General features: G+C 38.9%; 1 protein-coding gene across 4 annotated transcripts in view; it reads right to left on the bottom strand.

Annotated features, from left to right (window-relative positions):
* nsd3 (nuclear receptor binding SET domain protein 3) overlaps positions 1-18477 on the bottom strand; it is a 37692-nt gene that overhangs the window by 17085 nt on the left and 2130 nt on the right. For 3 of the 4 annotated variants that reach the window (XM_026942585.3, XM_026942586.3, XM_026942587.3), the window contains exons 1-13: positions 12773-13004; positions 7395-8380; positions 6417-6558; positions 5476-5630; positions 4030-4530; positions 2965-3079; positions 2738-2838; positions 2529-2574; positions 1773-1903; positions 1421-1546; positions 936-1062; positions 443-640; positions 88-267 (exon numbers count right to left, since the gene is read on the bottom strand). In XM_026942585.3, coding sequence (XP_026798386.1) covers positions 88-267; positions 443-640; positions 936-1062; positions 1421-1546; positions 1773-1903; positions 2529-2574; positions 2738-2838; positions 2965-3079; positions 4030-4530; positions 5476-5630; positions 6417-6558; positions 7395-8336 — 2764 coding nt within the window. In that variant the 5' untranslated portion in view covers positions 8337-8380; positions 12773-13004. Of the gene's footprint in view, positions 1-87; positions 268-442; positions 641-935; positions 1063-1420; positions 1547-1772; positions 1904-2528; positions 2575-2737; positions 2839-2964; positions 3080-4029; positions 4531-5475; positions 5631-6416; positions 6559-7394; positions 8381-12772; positions 13005-18477 lie in introns of those variants that run through there. The other variant, XM_053241159.1, reaches the window with a different exon arrangement.

The following is an 18477-nucleotide window of genomic DNA, read 5'->3' as shown; positions in this document are numbered from 1 at the left end:
AGAACCAGCCATGTGAGTGTGTAAGCTTTAGGCCTAGCCGGCTGCTCCGGCTCTTTGGCTCTGTGCTGAGTGGGGAACGAGTCTCACCTCGCGAGCAAACGAAACACCAGCCTACGTTTACGGAGGAGCCGAGATGGCCGTTCTTCCTTGTGCCTGAGTGACTGCTGCACACGATGACGTGAGGCGTAATCACTACGCTCCCAGCTGCTATACACAGATCGCCTGCATGATAGGCTACAGGACAGCGGATACAGCGCATCATCCGGCCTGAGGACACACACATTCACACGCATAAACCTTTCTATAAAACATATGTTATAAACAACATGACTCAAAATTATACTTGAGCGTATAAACCCTGTATAAACCTCTTAAACCCTGTGGACACTCTGAGTGTGTCTCAGTCTGTGATTGTGGGAAGGTGTGTGTGCATTAATCACACCTTTGTGGGCCTTTTGCGAGTCCTTTTCCAGCCAGCAGGTAGCGCAGCAGTGCTGTGGGCACCTCAGGCCTCGTGGCTCCGCGGCAGTGCCTGCGTATTTCCAAGCACAGGACTCGTGATAGAAACGGCCACACCCACTCACCGAACACGGCTTCACATCTTCATCAGTGCGTTTGCAGGAGAAACATGGGTGTGAACCTGGAGAGAGAGAGAGAGAGAGAGAGAGACAGAGAGAGAAACATTAAAATCAATTACCAGGGTAGGAGAGACTTAACCGAGCCAATTTCCTCATTCTGCTCTTGCCTGTCCCTCTCTCGACCCAAATTTTATGCACATCACAGCTAAATTGGAAACAAGAAGCACTGCTTTCTTGGAATAGATTAAAGACAAGTTAGGCAACATGATAATAATCACTCTGTATGCCACCACAAATGTAATAAAGTACACACGTACAGTGGAAACTAACAAGATAATAATGTTTAATGGTTCTGACCTGTTTTGCACTCGGTGCAAATGTTTTCTCCCTCTGTTCCCCCAGCTGAGGCCAAACACTCCGGATGAAAAAACCTGTTACACTCGCCCTCACAGCACAACAGGGAATCTCCAAATGTCTCACAAACCTGAAGGGTCACACACACACACACACACACACACACACACACACACACACCCCTTTCATCGCAAACCTGCTCCATCTGCAATCACTATACAACATTAATTCTGTAGAAGTGAATGAAGTCCATGCACAAGGATTAAAAAAAAAAAAAAAAAAATAGTAGTGGGGGTTCTTATGTTCTCATGTCATGCATTAAATTATTAACATTATATAATATAATTATTAACATAATATAATATAATATAATAACTATTAACTGTTTCCAACTTTGGACAAGATATTGATTGATTTATAATTTACACACACACACACCAATCAGGAGCATCTTATATATGCAGTTCCTCTTATCTGATCACACTCACCTGACACACCATATCCTTTCTGGAGTTGCTGCTGCCCTGCCGAGAGATGTTTGAATCTTCGGACTGAGCATCTGAGCCGTCAGCGTCCACCGTTCCAGGACTGTCAGAGCGTTTCTCAAACACACACTGCACACACAAAATGAGACTCAATTGCTTATGAAAAAAACTGGTAACAAATTTGCCCCCAAAGACTAATTTATGTAAACAGAATACACCAAGAGACCAAAAGAAGTTAACCATGTTTATCAGTGTCACCTCAGAAGCATGAGTAAACATGGTTAACTTCTCTTGGTGTATTCTGTTTACAGTGTGTGTGTGTGTGTGCGTATATATGTGTGCGCGTCTGTCTCACCTGCATGTCGTTGAGGCCTCTGGAATCAGAGTCGGACGTGTCTCTGTAAATAGAGCTTGTAACTTCAACATCTGTGGAGGCTCGACTGCGTTTCTTCAGTGGTTTACAGGAATCGGAGATCTCACTGGCTCCTGCAAGAGCAAAATCCAGAGTTCCCCGCTATGTAAACGTAATGCCTGTCTGTATGTCTATGTGAAAAGAGACTGTTGCTAAGAGTGTGTGTGTGTGATTTTGGGTATGAGTATACTGCGCATCAGTGATAGGTTGGTGGAGGCAAAAGCAGGGTGGGGAGTTTCTCAGTGTCAGTACCGTGATAATTGAGATTCTGTGATGGAATTTTGTAGTCACCTTTATTATTTATTATTGTTTACCTTCCCAGGCACTGCAGATAGAAATGAGCTAACAGGTAACTCTGGTGCAACGATTCTGTTTTCACTTCAGAGTAATATTTTCTACATGATCTCTGACAAAATAAACATAAACTAACCTAATGACACAAGTACATGTGTGGCAGTTTAGGAAAATCCTTTGGATATCACTGTCCCTGAAATAGTTAAAAAATAATAATTGAAAGAAAAAAAAAAAACTTTTGACTGAAATGTGATGATCTAGAAAAGATATCAAGAAGACTATGAATATGTTTAATTTAGTTAAGCGTTGTAGAGAAATGGACATTAGCAATTCATTCTGTTTGTAAATGAATACCGATTTATGTGATTTAAATGTGAGCCTGTGTAGGAAAAACGAATGGCTCACCTTTTTGTGATCCCGTCTTAAAGTCCATCTGAGGCATCGCCTCCACCTGAAATACGACATGGACAATCATTATAGTTTTTCATTCATTATAGCTGGTTATAAACATCTGCAGCTCAGATGATCAATAACACATGATGGTTCATTTCATCACTTCTCAACCATCAATACAGTTCAATCAAATGTAATTAGCAAAAGGTGTGTGACTCTACCTGCTCTTTCTTGACCTTTTTCTTTGGAACTGGATCGACACTCTTTTCCGACTCGGACCGACTCCTCACACACCGCCGCTGCAGCTTCCTTTCCATCGACTCTGCACGCATGCATTCTTTCATTAGTGCAAGTAGAAAAATATACTTACACACACACACAGTGACCATCAACTCATGCAGGTAAACCCACACAGGCAGTGTGTACAGCTGAGAGTGTGTGTGTATACCTGAGCTGGGTTCAGTAACAGGGGTGTGTGTGTGTTCTGCGCTCTCTGGTTCACTCCATGCCGTTCTCTCCTCCTCACTGGAGAATGTCTCACCCTCTGCTTTATCAGTCGAACCCTTCCATAATAATAATAACAACAAAATTATAACAGTGTTATTACATATCTATCACCAAGTTTGAAGAAAGTACCTTAGCAGGCTAGCGCTCTAGTACATAGTGTGTGTAGATCTCAGAGGAAATCTTTTCTGCAACAATGACTGAGTCATTACACAAGTGCACAGTGTGATGAAGGTGCTACACCTATGGACGTGACTGTACATAGCTGGTAGGGTTAGGGGACAAGAGATGGTTGAAGTCAGGTGTGTCAAACTCATTTTAGGTTATATAAGTACAAGATGTGCCTGTTAATTAGATCTTTTGGAAATCTTTAGCTTGCTAAAGAAGAATTATGTACGCATCATTAGCACATTTTGTCAGTAGCTGAATTTATAGCCCTGAGATTATTGCTCTATTTTGCCCCATAGTGGAATAAAGCAGACTAGCTTTTATTTTTAAATTACAGTCCACAAAACAATTTTTTTTATATTTTCTTGGACAGATTTTTCCCCATTCTAGTTTGGTCACCTGCCAATTCCCACGAACCAGCCAGCCCTATCATACGACAGTGAGCAGAAGAGGGTAGTAGCAGAGGATGAAGTGCTTCCTCTGAGAAATGTACAGCTAACCACATCAGACTTCTGATATTTACACTCTTCCATATACATGAGCTCACAGACACCTGAGTGTATGCCATCACTGCCACCCAGAGAGCATGGCCAATCTTAGCTCCCAGACACAGATGAAATTTAAACTCGGGATTGTGTCAGGATTCAAACCCGTGATCTCCTGATAAGGCGAACGGTTTTCTGTTGCACCACATGGGAGCTCCAAACAAGACAATTTTAATTTAGAACACAGATTCTAAATTCATTTAGTGGGTTGGATTAGAAGCTTTATCAGGCCCATGGGCCATATGTTTAACACCCCTGGTATAAGTACAGCACTGAAAAGCACAAGTGAACCTCACCTCTGGAGACTCAACTCGCTCATCGTCTCTCTCCACCTCCTTTTTTATCTCCACCTTCTCTTTGGGCAGCTGCCAATCGCATTTAACAATCTCCACGTTGAGCTTCTTCATTGTGACGGAGAGCGGCAGCAGCTTCCGGGCAGCCGCCGTTCTCCACGGAGTCCGGACCGGAGGGGGCGAGGGTTGCGTTTCTGTTGTGTCCTCAGGCTCCGCCTCCTCCTCCTGAGCGTCTGAAACGCTGCACTGGCGGCGAGGCTGCTGACGGCGTGGGAGTGCTGCGGGATCATCTTTCTTTATGCTCTTGCAGCGTCTTGTCCTCCGTTTTTTAATTCTCGTTGGGGTCACAGGGTCATCGCTCGGTTCATCAGCGGGCAGTTTGTCAATGTAAATGAAGGTGTAATTCTCGTTACGCTCCTCTCGGGTCATCAGCAGGGCTGCCTCAGCATGGCCGACGCCCACCTCCCACTGAGCACGCTCCCTCTGAGACTGAGGCTTCAGCAGCTACGTGCGTGCAAAAACACTACGTTACACAATAATATAAAACCAACAGATATTATGCAATAAGGCTGAAAAAAACGATGTTTATGGCCAATAGACACAATATACAAGACCTAACTCTCTCTTTATAAATCTCTCTATATAAAATAAATGTGTACATAAATGTAGACATGTGCATAATATACAGGGTGTCCCACAAGTTCAGCATTATAGGAGAAAAATTAAAATAGAACTTTGCACCAAAAATCACCATTTTTTTCCCCCAAACACAATTTCCTATTAAGAGAATTATATGGATTGGTTCTTCCTTGCTCAGATACATCATTGTCTCTAAAAATATAAATATATACATTAACTCTATGCTGCTGGATTTAGGGGCACTCTGTATATTTTTTAATATAAATTTTAATTATTTATAATAATAAAAATAATAAATGTATGCATGTAAAGTGTATTATAAAAATTGTTTACAAATGAAAATATGCTTCATAGAAAGCATGTTTTTACATGTATAATTTTTTTTTTTTTTTTTTTTTAAAGAGCTCATATCCAAGAATATTACGTAATTTAAAAAAGGCACAAACCTGTGTAAAATAAAATATTTTAAATAAAATGTATAAATTAAATACCTGCATAAAAACAGAAAAGCTGTATATTACTTGGGAATAATTATTTATTAATTGGTTACAGATCAAATAAATTACATACAGAATCTCTGTATTAAAAATGTTTGTTTCATTTAAAAATCTTTTTATAATATATGCTTTACATAAAGAATGTGTTCAAATAAATCTACTGTATCTCTCCATAATAAAAATATTTGATTAGACTAATAAAGTAATTAAAATGTCTTTAAGTATGCATAAATCTTTTTTTTTTTTTTTTTAAATAAATAAAAAATAGTAAGTACGAAATCTGAATTCTGTGTAAGAATAAAACAGTGTGGACCTTCTGTCTTTCGGTGGGATTGGTGGTTTTGCGTAAGGTTTCCGCCTGCAGTTCTTCAAACTGACTCTCTCCTTTATACACCACAATCCTCTTCTCATGAATCCACGCCCGCTCAGCCACACTACCGAAAAACTGCACATGGTACTCCCTGTGACCTACACACACACACACACACACACACACACACACACACACAGCCATGTAAATACAGACCACGGCACCTCCACAACAATTAAAGAACATTAACAGCGGTGTATAAAGAAATTAAGGATAGACAGTATCACTGATGCAAAGCATCACTATTCCATATTAGCCTGTGGAGTTAACAGCACCCTCTTGTGGTGAGTGAGTGAATTACAGGTCAATTCCCTGATGTGGTTTGCATCTACAAAAGCATTACTAATACACAAAAAGCACCTGTGACACGTAAAGAGCATGGAAAACAGCAGGGGCGCGTAAAATATTAATAGCATATAGAAGGTGGTAAAAAGTGTGTAAAAGGTGTGTAAAAATGAAAGCAGCCTATGGAACCGCCATATACATACATACATATATATATACATACATACATATATATATGTATATATATATATATATATATATATATATATATATATATATATATATATATATATACACATTATATAACACATTCTTGATTATAACACATTCTTGATTAGACTAATAAAGTAATTACACACACACATACACATATACACACACACACACACACACACCATATATACACGCAAGCATATTTTAACAGCAAATAAATGCATGGTTAAAATAATATGAATAAATGGAACAGGTATATCAAATGTATGCAAGAGTGTAAATACAATGTGATTGCAATGGTACAACTTGGTATAAAAATTAAGAAGCTGTAAATTCATATTAGAGCTTGCACATGCAGTAGTGTGAGGCGTCAGGGTTATCATTACCTCTGGTGTTGATGCGCGTGTGAACCTTTAGCTGGGGGTCGGAGGAGACCATGCAGGGCCACCATGGGTACGTCCCTACTTTAGCCCACACCAGATCCCCGATCTCATACTCCACACACACGGAGGGAAAGGCCTTGTCCACCTGCACACAACAACCATTGTCCTTCAATGAATTATGATCTGCAGTACTGTTATACAGCACAGTCACAGGAAAAAAAGGGATTGCAGGAACAACCACTGGACCACCAAACAGATATTTGTGTTGCGGATTATTTTCAGCAAAGCAGTGACACTGACATGGAAGTTCATGACACTGATACAAGTCTGAGGTGTGTATCAGGAGTGCACAAAAAAAAAAAAAAAAAAAAAGTGTGAGTCCAAGCGGTCAGATGGACAGCTCACGGGCCACGTTCATTAACATGGGAGTGTGCTGGATGGGGAGTCTACTGTATTCTGCTTTATATTTTGGGAAATAAAATCCATATAGCTGATTAAAAAAATATGACAGGAAGGTATAAACAAAAATAATAACTATGGGAGCAGGAGCAGGGCACGCACCTCTAGTATGAGTGTGTCAATTTGCACTTTGCAACTTTAAACACAACTTTAATGAACATTAAATTTGTTAAATGAACAACCTGTGGATGCAAACAAAGACATACACATACAAAAGGGATTCAGGACTTTCCTCTAAAACATCCCTTTTCTCTGTAAATCTGTGTCCTATGCTGCAATTTTACCACTTCTATATTTATTACTGAAATACACCACAGATACTTCCTCACATATATGCCATTTGAGATTTCAGTGAAACTCTGGAATAGTACCCAAAGGGAGTTTCCCTTTTCTTTAAAAAAAAAAAAAAAATTCTATTATTGCATGAATTCTATGTAATTTGTAACGTTTTCCATAAACAAACATATCTTTCTAAAACAGAGGATGGTTTTTCCTGGACTGAATCCTTCACAGATCACTCACCTGGACGTCCTTGGGTTCTGTTTTGGGGCTTTTGAGACTCAGGGGACTCAGGGTAGGTTGCTGCTCTTGTATCACAGCCTGGTCATCACTGAGCTTCACTTCCTCTTCAGGGAAGGCACCGTGTCGGCTATTTTTCTTTTTTCTTTTTTCCTTCTTGTGCTCGTTCCTCCTGGATGACTCCTGGAATTCGTGCAGCAGGTCACCACAAAGCGACGACTCGAACAGCTCGCGTCCGTTCTGATACGTCTTTATGATCTTAATCTTGATTTCAGGGGAGTTCGTCTTCTTCTGGGTGACGGGTTCAGAGGCTGCATCCTGAATGGAGGCAGGAAGGGGAGGTGGAGAGGAAGGTAGGATGAGGGGAGGAGGTGGGTAAACCGGCTGCAAATGATGTGAGGAGGAGGAAGATGGAGGAGGAGGAGGAGGAGGTGGAGGAGGGTGATGAGGTAAAAGTTGAGGATTAGGTTGATGCTGCTGAGATTGATGTTGAGGATGAGAATGAGGATGATGATGAAGATGAGAATGAGAAGGAGGAAGAGGAGGGGAAGAGATGTGAGATGATGCTTTTTCCTGAACGACGGGCGACCTCAGCACCGTTCCTTCCCCTAAGAGCAGCCCGTGATCGGCATGGTAGTTGCGGATGGCGCCATAGCCGTTAGCCGAGCCGTTAGGGAACTGCGAGTACAGCGCAAACTTGGCCTGCTGCTCGTAGGTGCCGAGTCCCGCCTGGTAACCGTTGGCGACAACCCCTAGGTCGTCCGGAGGGTAGGAGAACCCTGGATCGAGGGGCGAATCGTAGGCGGAGGGGCCTCCCTCATCCCCGCGGTCGCTGATGGCATCATACACGTCCTCCTGTCTGATGTTAGCTGAGTCAATGAGCTGAGGCGGTTGCTGGATTGTGTTTCCCATGATCCCTTGCATGAAAGAGAAGGAGAAATCCATTGTTCTGCTCCAGCATCCTTAGGTTTCCCTTTTTCGTACAGGGTCTGGGGGGAATGTAGAAAAACACCAAAAATATAAAAATTAACATAAGGGTAAGAGAAGTCGATTCAAACATGCTTAATATCACAGCGCTGTTGAATTCTTCATTCTGATTGGACAGAAGGTGTTGATTAATTTACTCAGATTAATTAATTCTGACAATAATCCAGCTACAAGTTTTACATTAATCTGCTCGTCCTAATAAGTCTATGGTAACTTGCGCAGACGCTCTACATAAGCAGATTTAAAAACATGTAACCATTGATATGGTGATGTTTTCTGTAAAGAGATGTTTATTTAGCATTTACGGAAGGAGTCTCCAGTGTCAGCGCTTTGTAACAGTCAGTGGTAAATACTTTAAGGTTTTTAACACAGAAATGTCTTCAGGACAAAGGGCTTTGTGGTTTCTCAGTAACTGATTTTTTTTTCTTATTAACTTCAAGAGAGAGAAAAAGAGAAGTTGGTGAGAGAACGACTGTCTGTAGCTGCTATAATGTAAGCGATAACTGGAACTTGTTTCATGCACATTCCAGCATGTTGTTGTTTGGGCAAATTGCGGTGGTATAGCAGGAACAAAACACTTCTGGACATGCTGTTATTGGAAAATAATCAACTTTGAGGTGGTAACAGTTCCTCTGTATCACACCACCACGTTGTTGATTAATTTTCCATTGCTGTCTTGCGCTTGACTGCATTTTAACGTGATGAAAACGTCCCCACACTCCCAACTGTTTCAACCAAGAGTTACAGTTCACTCAGCCTGAACTTCCTTTTCAGCAAAACACTTCATTCAGACGAAAACACGGGTGTATGACCAAGGTGTGAAGTGGTGTAAACAATTACAATAAGCTCCCTGACAAAAGATTAGTACCCAACAGCAGCACCTTACTGTACAATCAATAGGTTGAACACCTGAATAAACGTTACTTGGCATAAAACTTGAGACTCTGAGGTCGTCTTTTGTGTTCTGCTTTGACATGACACACAACAGTGACACTCTCATGTTCCAGCATGACAATTGCAGGGTGCATAGTGACAAATCTGTGTGTGACTTGTTCAAAAAGCATAATGCGACACTTTGCCTGGCCTGCAAAATCACCAAACCTCAATTTTATAGAAAGCAGACGCCATTTCTTTCCTATCACTTGGTTACGAATGTACTCGCCTTAAAAAAAACAGCACCAATCCTGTGTCATGACAGTTTCAGCCCAAATCAGCTTTAGCCCAGGTCAACTAACTGGCTGCAATTCAGCTCACGTTTGTGTCCTATTTCATTGTTTCACCTGCTGGTCCAAATAATCCCACACGTTTTCTACAGACTGAGGTTGTGTGATTGTGCAAAACAGTCAAAGTGTCTCCTCGGTGTTCACACACAGTCACACACAGATTTGGTCACCATCCGAGAATGTAGGAGAGTCAATGTTGTGTTCTGCTTGGACAAAAAGGACAAAAAAGTAACCTCAAAGCATGGCCAACAATGGACAATCCGCTTTTATACTACATTACATTCATTCAGGTAAGCATGCATTGACACTGTAGTGGATGCAACTATTTTCTGTTTATAGCAAAAACCTTAAAGATCTACAGAAGCCCATCAGTCTGTCTCTTCAATAATGCATTAATAAGGGTTCCTTTGAAGCAACTGTTTGCCATCACTTCAGTTAGAAACGTTACATACAGCCACTGTGAGCATCCTCTCTTCTAAGAGACCCCTGTGGGTTTTACATATTTTGTGAAATGGAACAACTGCATGCCTCTGTGCATAGTTTGCAAATGAGACATCCTTGTCATGGAAACTTAAATAAATACAGTACTGTCATGCAGATTTCACCTGAACACGGCTGGTCCAACTTATCATAATGAACCGATCAGCTGAATCTGGAACTTCTTGTAAAACACAATAAAAAGGCTCATTTGCATATTGCATTTGCATACAGTAAAAACTGCGATAACAAATACCAGACGATATATTGTGGACACTTCTGACGGCTCTTCCCCTTTCAGAGAAGGTTGTAATCATGTGCAAAAAGTGGTTCTTGTAGGTTCTAGCATATCATCCGGGTATTATTAGTGTGCTTCATTTCCCAGTGTGAACACAATACTGTACTAGAAGTGGCTGCTAATATGTTACAGAAGCATGATGAGTGCTCCAGTACTGTGTTTACTGAACACAATATTACATAAAAGCTCTACGCATACTTTTTCCATGTGCCAAAGCAATAGATTGGCCCAAAATTAAATACAGGCATACACATTTTGTATTTTCGAACCATTTGGCAAAAATGGAAATGTACATAGTGTCCCCTGTATCCCAAATATAGACCATCAGTCAAGATATGTTTGCTTCTTCAATTCTGAACTGCAGCTCTGATCCTAATATAGCTTTCAATGTCCAACGCAAATTGAATGTCCAAATTGAATGTCCAAATCATCACACACTTGCCTCAGCTGTTTTTGTCTTCATATTTCCAAACGTTAATGGCAGATCTGAGCGTGAGAAGCGATTCAGATGTTATTACAGTTCCAGTATGAAATGTACACTCAGTAAAGGGGCACTAACTTGTACCCTTCCTTATCACTACAGTGCTACCCTCAAGCATACACCTTTAATACCTTTAGTATGTTTTGTACCTTTAAAGTGTTACTCTAAAAGGTAATTACAGTCCAATTATATATCTTCAATCTTTTTCAAAGGTATGCTTTATCCACATTTCCAGTTGAAAGATACATATTAAAGGTACAAAAGATAAAGGTACAACTCCGGCAACAAGGAAAGGTACACTTTAGTACCTTTTTTCAGAGAGTGTATATTACTTTTTTGACATATCCTTTTTTTTTAGGAAGGTGTTTAAGAGAAACGTTTGATGCATGCAGTTTACACACTTCTTAACTGGAATCTATGGTCAATCCATACATTTGGGGTAAGGGGCACATCTTGTTCCTGAGATTTGTTTCTGAATTGCTCCTTTAAATATTAATACTTTAGTATTTGAGCATCAAACTGCTTTTGTGATGGTGTAGATTTCGCCATTTGCGGTCCTGTGTGTCCACAGCTCCTGTGTACAGTGCTGATTAACCCATCACATCAACACACTCCTGTTTACTTACTATACTCCATCATCCAGCTCTTTTTATGTCCTACACTGCTTCATGTTTCAAGGTGACAATTAATTATGTGCAGTTAAATATCAGCTAGAAATATGACCAGAGGTACATAAATGTGTGGATTATATGAACAGTTAGTGAGTGTAACAGACTACAGAGCTGCATGTTGTGCCATGAGAGGAGCAAAACTTCCTCAACTGTCTGAAGACTCATAGAAGAGCTTTTATATATCAAAAAAGTGCAGTCAAATCTTTGCAAAGCAGTTCTAAGTGCTTAAAAAAGGTTAAAATAGGGTTCATTTCATTATCTGGTGCTACAAAGTGGTAACTGAAATAAAAGAAAATGAGTGAAATATTGAAGGTTAAACACTCTGAGGTAAACACTGTAGCAATTAGCTGAGACAACACTGAGCAGCTAGCTGTATCACCTCCTCAGCCTTGTTTACTAAAACTGTATTCCCTGAAACTTTATCCCTTATACACTTTAATACACCGAGGCGTTGTGACTAATTAACTGAAATATTACTATAAACATTTTTTTTTTATTTATCTACTAAAGCAGTGCTGCTAAATTTCTATCCTCTTAAACGGTGTTTCGAGCTGTTAAATGTTATCACCTGAAATACAACTGCTAACTTAATTGAAACATTGCTTGCTTCCAAGGCTAACGTTAGCCTGCTAAATATTTGCTATATTACACCAAAATAATACCACAAACACTTTTTAACCTACATTTCTCATTATTACACTGTTTACAAAGCGACAGTACATCAAAATGTTTAGTTAATAACAATTTTATCCACATATTTAGGATGATATGATGATAGCATGTTGGCTTTAGCTATGCCTTGGTGCTTAAAAAATGAACCTCGCCATGATATGAAATGGTTTAGCAAAAGATACTAAACATGTGTAAATCTGATCTGTTTGTATTTTCAGTTTGAGGTCAAGTCAGTAATGAAGAGGGATGTGTAAACTGGTTTAAACGTTTCGTTTGCCTATAAAAGCGCATATAATAACATGTATGCGAAACCTAGGAGCCAACATGGCTGCCCTTTAAATCAAACTGGCCCGTTTACATTTGTAACCTTTCCGACAAGTGGCCGTTATTTTAGACGGAAAATCGGGGGGGAAACAGACATTGTGCGTGTTTATTATTCTCTAAAAAAATAAATAAATAAAAAATTTAAAAAAATAAATAATAAAAACCGCAAAGCATGCAGGGCTATGGTTCAGACGCCATGCGAGCAAACAACGAGGCAAAACAACAGCAGAATAAAAAAATGTCGGTACCTTCAGCGTTTCCCATTCTAAACAAATACAGCAAATAATCTGATTCCGGGTGCAGAGATCATAAACCTAAAGCGAGCTACACAAAGGCTTTGAGCAGAGCAGCTGCAGAGAGACAGGCGAGGCTTGTTCGGGAGAGGCCCGATGTTTTAGTGCAGATCAGGGCAGATTGGACTCCCATAGATTTGATTCAAGCCTTTGCTCGCTCGCTCTCTCCCTCTGGGTGCAACAAAAGCCCCTCTGCTCGAAGCGGCCCGGTTGCCAGATTGGACCAAAACAGGATAGTCAGATCAAAGCAAATGCCAAAAAAAAAAAAAAAAAACCTGCAGAGTGGCCAGGCTCATTAGACAGCCAGGTTACTCAACCCAGTTTTGATCGATTGCAGTTGACAGCTTCAATAATTAAATGTCTAATTAAAAAAAAAAAATCTGATTGTTCTAGCTGGCAGATGAAAAGCATCAATCATCATGATCAGTCTAATCTTGCAGCTCTGATTGAACCAGTCCAGTGACCCTGCTCAGTCCAAATCCAAGTGCAATCTGGCAACCTGATCAATTTAATCCACCTTCCCTGATCACTCAGTTTAATTTATCTGATCGAGGCTGTCAGATCGGACCAAACCAGACTTTCACAGCAAAGGACAAAATCCAGAAATCCAAATAACAAAAATCCAATGACAAATTTTTTTCAAGATTTGTTTGATCAACAGTTGCTAGATTAGTTTCGTAATGTTTTCCAAATCCGATGAATCAAGGTCTCCGGATTAAGACAAAACAAACAAACAAACAAAAACCTTAATTTAATCATTTTTCAAATATTCAGGGTATCCGCATTTGGAAGAAAACAAACAAACAAACAAACAAAAAATAATAATCTTGAGTTTCAACATTGCAATGATTAGAGTTGCCATATTGATTGGTCACGGTTGCCAGATTATTATTATTATTATTATTATTATTATTATTATTATTATTATTATTATTCAGTATAAAGTCTTCCAGATTAAAGTAATTGACAAAATCCCCAATCTTATCACCCTGGACCTCTCAGAGTACAGTTGGCGAATCTGATCATTAGATTGATCAGATATAGGATTTGTCAGGATTGCCAGATTGGCTTGTTCTCAATCATTCAGGAGTTAATCAACCAAAATTTCCTGACTGCACTGATTAGAGTTGATCATGCAGGGTTGCCAGATTGGTTTGATCACATGGCGCTGATCGTGATTGATCCTGAGTGAATCAGTCAGGGTTGCCTAATTAAATGAGTTACTGGCAGTGAATTAAATGAATGGATTACAGAGTAAAACCTGGTCATCCTGGAATACTAATTTATCATGTACCTCGGATAGAATTGCAAAATATAACCAAGTAAACAAAGAACAAACAATTCATATGCATTCTATAGATCAGGCCTCTTAAATATCACTAAAATTAAATGACATTATATCATTAAGATTTCTCGATCACAATAATGCATTATCTGGCAACACTGCTCAGCGCGAAAGGGAACTCTTCCTGGTTGGCTGTGCTGCGTGGAGTGAAATGCATGATGGGATGCGTAGTTTTTTCTTTCCCGGCTATAGACTACACTAGACTCATTCCATGAGAAACACAGTACTTTATATAATACAGTAACACAATAGGCTATAATTGTGCAATTATATAACTATTTACTGCAGTCACTGAAAGTTATCCAATCCAGTTATCCAAGTTATCCAGTTATACTAAAGAACTAAATGCATGAAATCAGATTATTTTCATGGATTACACTCTTAACAGCAGTGAATCAGAGTGCATTCATCCATAATTATTGAATGTGCTCCTTCATCTCTAAATACAAGGCATGGTTTGGCTCATATGGTCAGTAAAAGTTATTTCTCAGAACACCTATATACAGTAAAATACCACACATGTTTTTCTATCTAATACAAACAACACACTTTTGCATCTCTCTGTCAAGTTATTTACTTATTGATAGATCATTTACTGAACATGTGCGTCAGAATATATGTGTTTGAGGAGGCAAGATGCTGAACCTTACTCTGGAATGATTAAAACCGATAAGAGTTAGGTTTTATAGATGCTTCTTTACTATCACATATAACAAAATGCTCAAAAAGTGTATGTCAGGACTTGCATACCCATGTTGCTGGTGGTCTTTATAAGCATTTTAAGGTCTTTTTTTTATCCCCTTCCTGGTTCTATATATATATATTTCTGTTTTAGATCTTATGAGAGCTGTTTTTCTTCATCCTACTGACTCTGACAGTAAACTGCTGACAGTAAACTGCTGAAAAGAGTTTCAGCCTAACTTGCCTTAAATAAGACTAAACAAGCACTGAATGTTTTCAGTCATTCAGGTAGAATTAAATAAATTAACTAGAGCATGTCAAGGGGGGTACAAACTTTTGATTGTGCTAATAAAGATAACTGCCAACTCAGACTGTAATGTTTAAGCTGTACTTTGTAACAAAAACATACGTACATTAAGAGAAGACTCTGTATTGTTGGTCAAGTGTAAAATGTTCGCCCTCAGTATATCTCAGCTCAATAGTATATCAATTTTTTTTAGCATTTAAATGATATCCTCAGCATTTCTGATTTTTTTATCTTCTCCTGCAGTAGATTTACTCATCCCAGTTAACTATTTGATGGCAGTAAGACTGTTAGTTAAACACGTCACTAGCTGAGTTTAGAGCAGTGAGGAACAACCTGAAACAGATAAATAAAATCCAATGCAAGATTACAGAACAGTTCCCTGAATGTAGATAAGCAAGGAATAAATCACTTGAGGGGCATGCTTGTATAGGAAAATAATCAACAACAGGGTGGTGTGATGCAGCCCAACAAAAAGCAGAGTTACTCTTACCACCCCAAAGTTGATTAGTTTCCAATAACAGCATATCCTGAAGTTTTTTAATGTTATGTTTTTTTTATTGTTACATTTATATGATGTGGAATGTCTGTGATACAAGTCACCATTGGAGACTCCTTCTAAAAATGCTAAATAAATGTTTCCTTACAGAAAACTTCACCAGGGACCATACAAGTCCACCATCAAGCCCCTGTAAATTAGTTGTTACTATAGAAATGTTAATGCATTAGAACAAGCATGCAAATGTAAACCTTGTACCCAGTACTACTGTAGCTGCTGTTATAGAAAATTAATCAATATTTTCTGCTCAATCAGAGTGAAGAATTCAACAGCACTGTAATGTACAGTACTGTATAAAAGTCTTAGGCACATGCAAAGAAATGCTGTAGAGCAAAGATGCCTTCAAAAATAATGAAACTAAATGTTTCTACATTTTAAAAAATACTATAAAGAGCAGTAAACAGTAATAAATGAAACAAAGTCAATATTTGGTGTGACGATCCTTCGCTTTAAAAAAAAAATAGTAGTCTCAGGTACAATTAGTGCAGTTTTATAAGGAAATGAGCTGTAAGTGTTACTGAGCATCTTACAGAAGCAGACACAGTTCTTCTGGAGACTTTGACTGTCGCACTTGCTTCTTATTTTTGCAGCAAAACCCAGCAGCCTTCATTATGTTTTTTGTCTGAAAAGTTTCTCTTATGTAATATGCTGCTTTCTTTACTGACATACAAACATTTTTTCTGTAACATTTAATTTTCTGCTGGAAAACTAATGTTTGAAAATCTACAATGTTTTTGTATTGAATCAATAATGTAGAAGTCATAAAATAAAAATCAATAAGTTTGTACTAAAAAAATAGGGTGTGTTTGCACAGTACTGTAAGTGTAAAAGGAATCCTTAGAACTTCAGGTGTACATAAAGTTTACAAATAAAGTTCTTTGTGTCTTTTGCATTAATAAAATGAGTCATTAAGGTACTTCTTTCTCTTATTGTACTTTTATTCAAACAGATTATTCTAAAAGATGTCAAAAGAACCCTAAAGAAGCAGCTCAGCAACAGTCCAAAAGTAATCTGATTAGATTACACTGTTTAACTAATCTAAAGGTTTATATTGTTGATTATATCTTTGGTTGTGTAGTGTGTAATCAGTACCAGATTACATTTCTAGCCAATACTGCTGTTATCACACAAAACTGTTACATTTACAGCATTTGGCAGATGCCTTTATACAGAGTGACTTATAGAATTGCATCAGAAATCTATCCTCATGGGGGACTCTATGGTGGATCAACAAAAATTCAAACTCGCCCTGTTGCTGGGAATCCTCTCTGGTTCATGCTCTCTGTTCTGAGGGTTGGCATACTCTCTCTTCACTGTCAATCACAGCAACACTAGCCAATCCTAGGCATCTGTGAGCTCATGAATACTGTAGAAGAGGGAAGATGGCATTTTTTTTTTTTGAGTGTGTTACACTGCATGAGCAGCAGTTCAAAAAGATGCGGTAGGACGTGTGTCAGAAGAAGCACATGTTAGCCTTGACGGATGGGTGTGAGTTGGCAGGTGAACAAATTGGAATGAAAAATGGGGAAAAAACACTAACAACAACGACAACAACAACAACAGAACACCCATACCCTGATGCTAGTACAAATAGGTCAGGATCTAAGAGAGGAGTTTAATTAGTGCTCATTTAAGTGTTTAGTGTAGAGGTAGGTCTTCATTCTTTGTTTAAAGACAGCCAGTGTTACATGATTTGTGTGAACACGTGCAGTGTGCGTCTGAAGTCATACAGCCAAGTTCCTGACTCCTTTTAGCCCATGGCTTAAAATATCAAACTCAGCATGTGATTTACAGGTGTGAGCTGTGCGTGTGTGTGTGTGTGAGACACTAATGTTAGAGAAATGCGATTCATAACTATTAGCTCAAACCTGGGTACTTTACATATCAGTGTTTCTCTGCTCTGACATGCCTGATACAGGTGACTGAGGAGATTATCTGATGTGGTTGGTGTTTAAGGTGAGAAACCATAGCATAACGATTGAAACAGAACCCATATTGTCTGATAACTAAGCAGTCAACTCAGGAATTATTGGCACTTTAAGAGAACAGGCAGAAATGGTTTGATAAAACATACAATGAGGGCAGCTGGTATAAATGTACTGATTGGTCAGGGCTGCCATATTATTATTATTAATAGTAACAATAATAATAATAATAATAATAATAATAACAATTAAAGCTGGAAGCAGCCTTTTCAAGGGCCAAGCACCCAGACTCAGTGAGCTTCACATTCATAGACGTGCTCCAATTGTTGCATAAGCAATCACAGGAAAGCAGAGCCATTTGCCAGTCCGTTATGGGAGAAAGGTTTTGAATATCAGAGTTCCTTTGATAATTTTTGTTTAGACAGGTCTCAAGATGATGCGAGCCAAATTTGGTGAATACGGGACAAAATTTGGAGGAGGAGTAGCAAAAATGGCAGTCCGACGTAAACATTTTTAGCATGTTATTGTTACTTTTGACCAGTAGGTGGCGCTGTCACGAAATTTGTTGCATAGTAATAATATTTGTTGCATATTATATATTATATAATAATAATTATAATAATAATGTCTCAACCTGATTGTTCTGGTTGCCAGATCTAATTGGGGAACTCTGATCGAACCAATCTAGTGACCCTATTAAATCCAAGTTTAGCAATCTGGCAACTTGATCAGTCCAATCTACCAAAACCTTGTCAGATTGGATTGATTACACTGGGTTAGCAGTATAAAGTTTCAATCAGGGGAAGCTGGTATAAATGTATTTGGACTTTTTTTGGAATTGAGTTC

The sequence above is a fragment of the Pangasianodon hypophthalmus genome, chromosome 17 (assembly GCF_027358585.1).
Source record: "Pangasianodon hypophthalmus isolate fPanHyp1 chromosome 17, fPanHyp1.pri, whole genome shotgun sequence".
Taxonomy (NCBI): Eukaryota; Metazoa; Chordata; class Actinopteri; order Siluriformes; family Pangasiidae; genus Pangasianodon; species Pangasianodon hypophthalmus.
The sequence above is the reverse complement of the archived record's forward strand: the minus strand, read 5'-3'. Positions and strand labels throughout refer to the sequence as shown.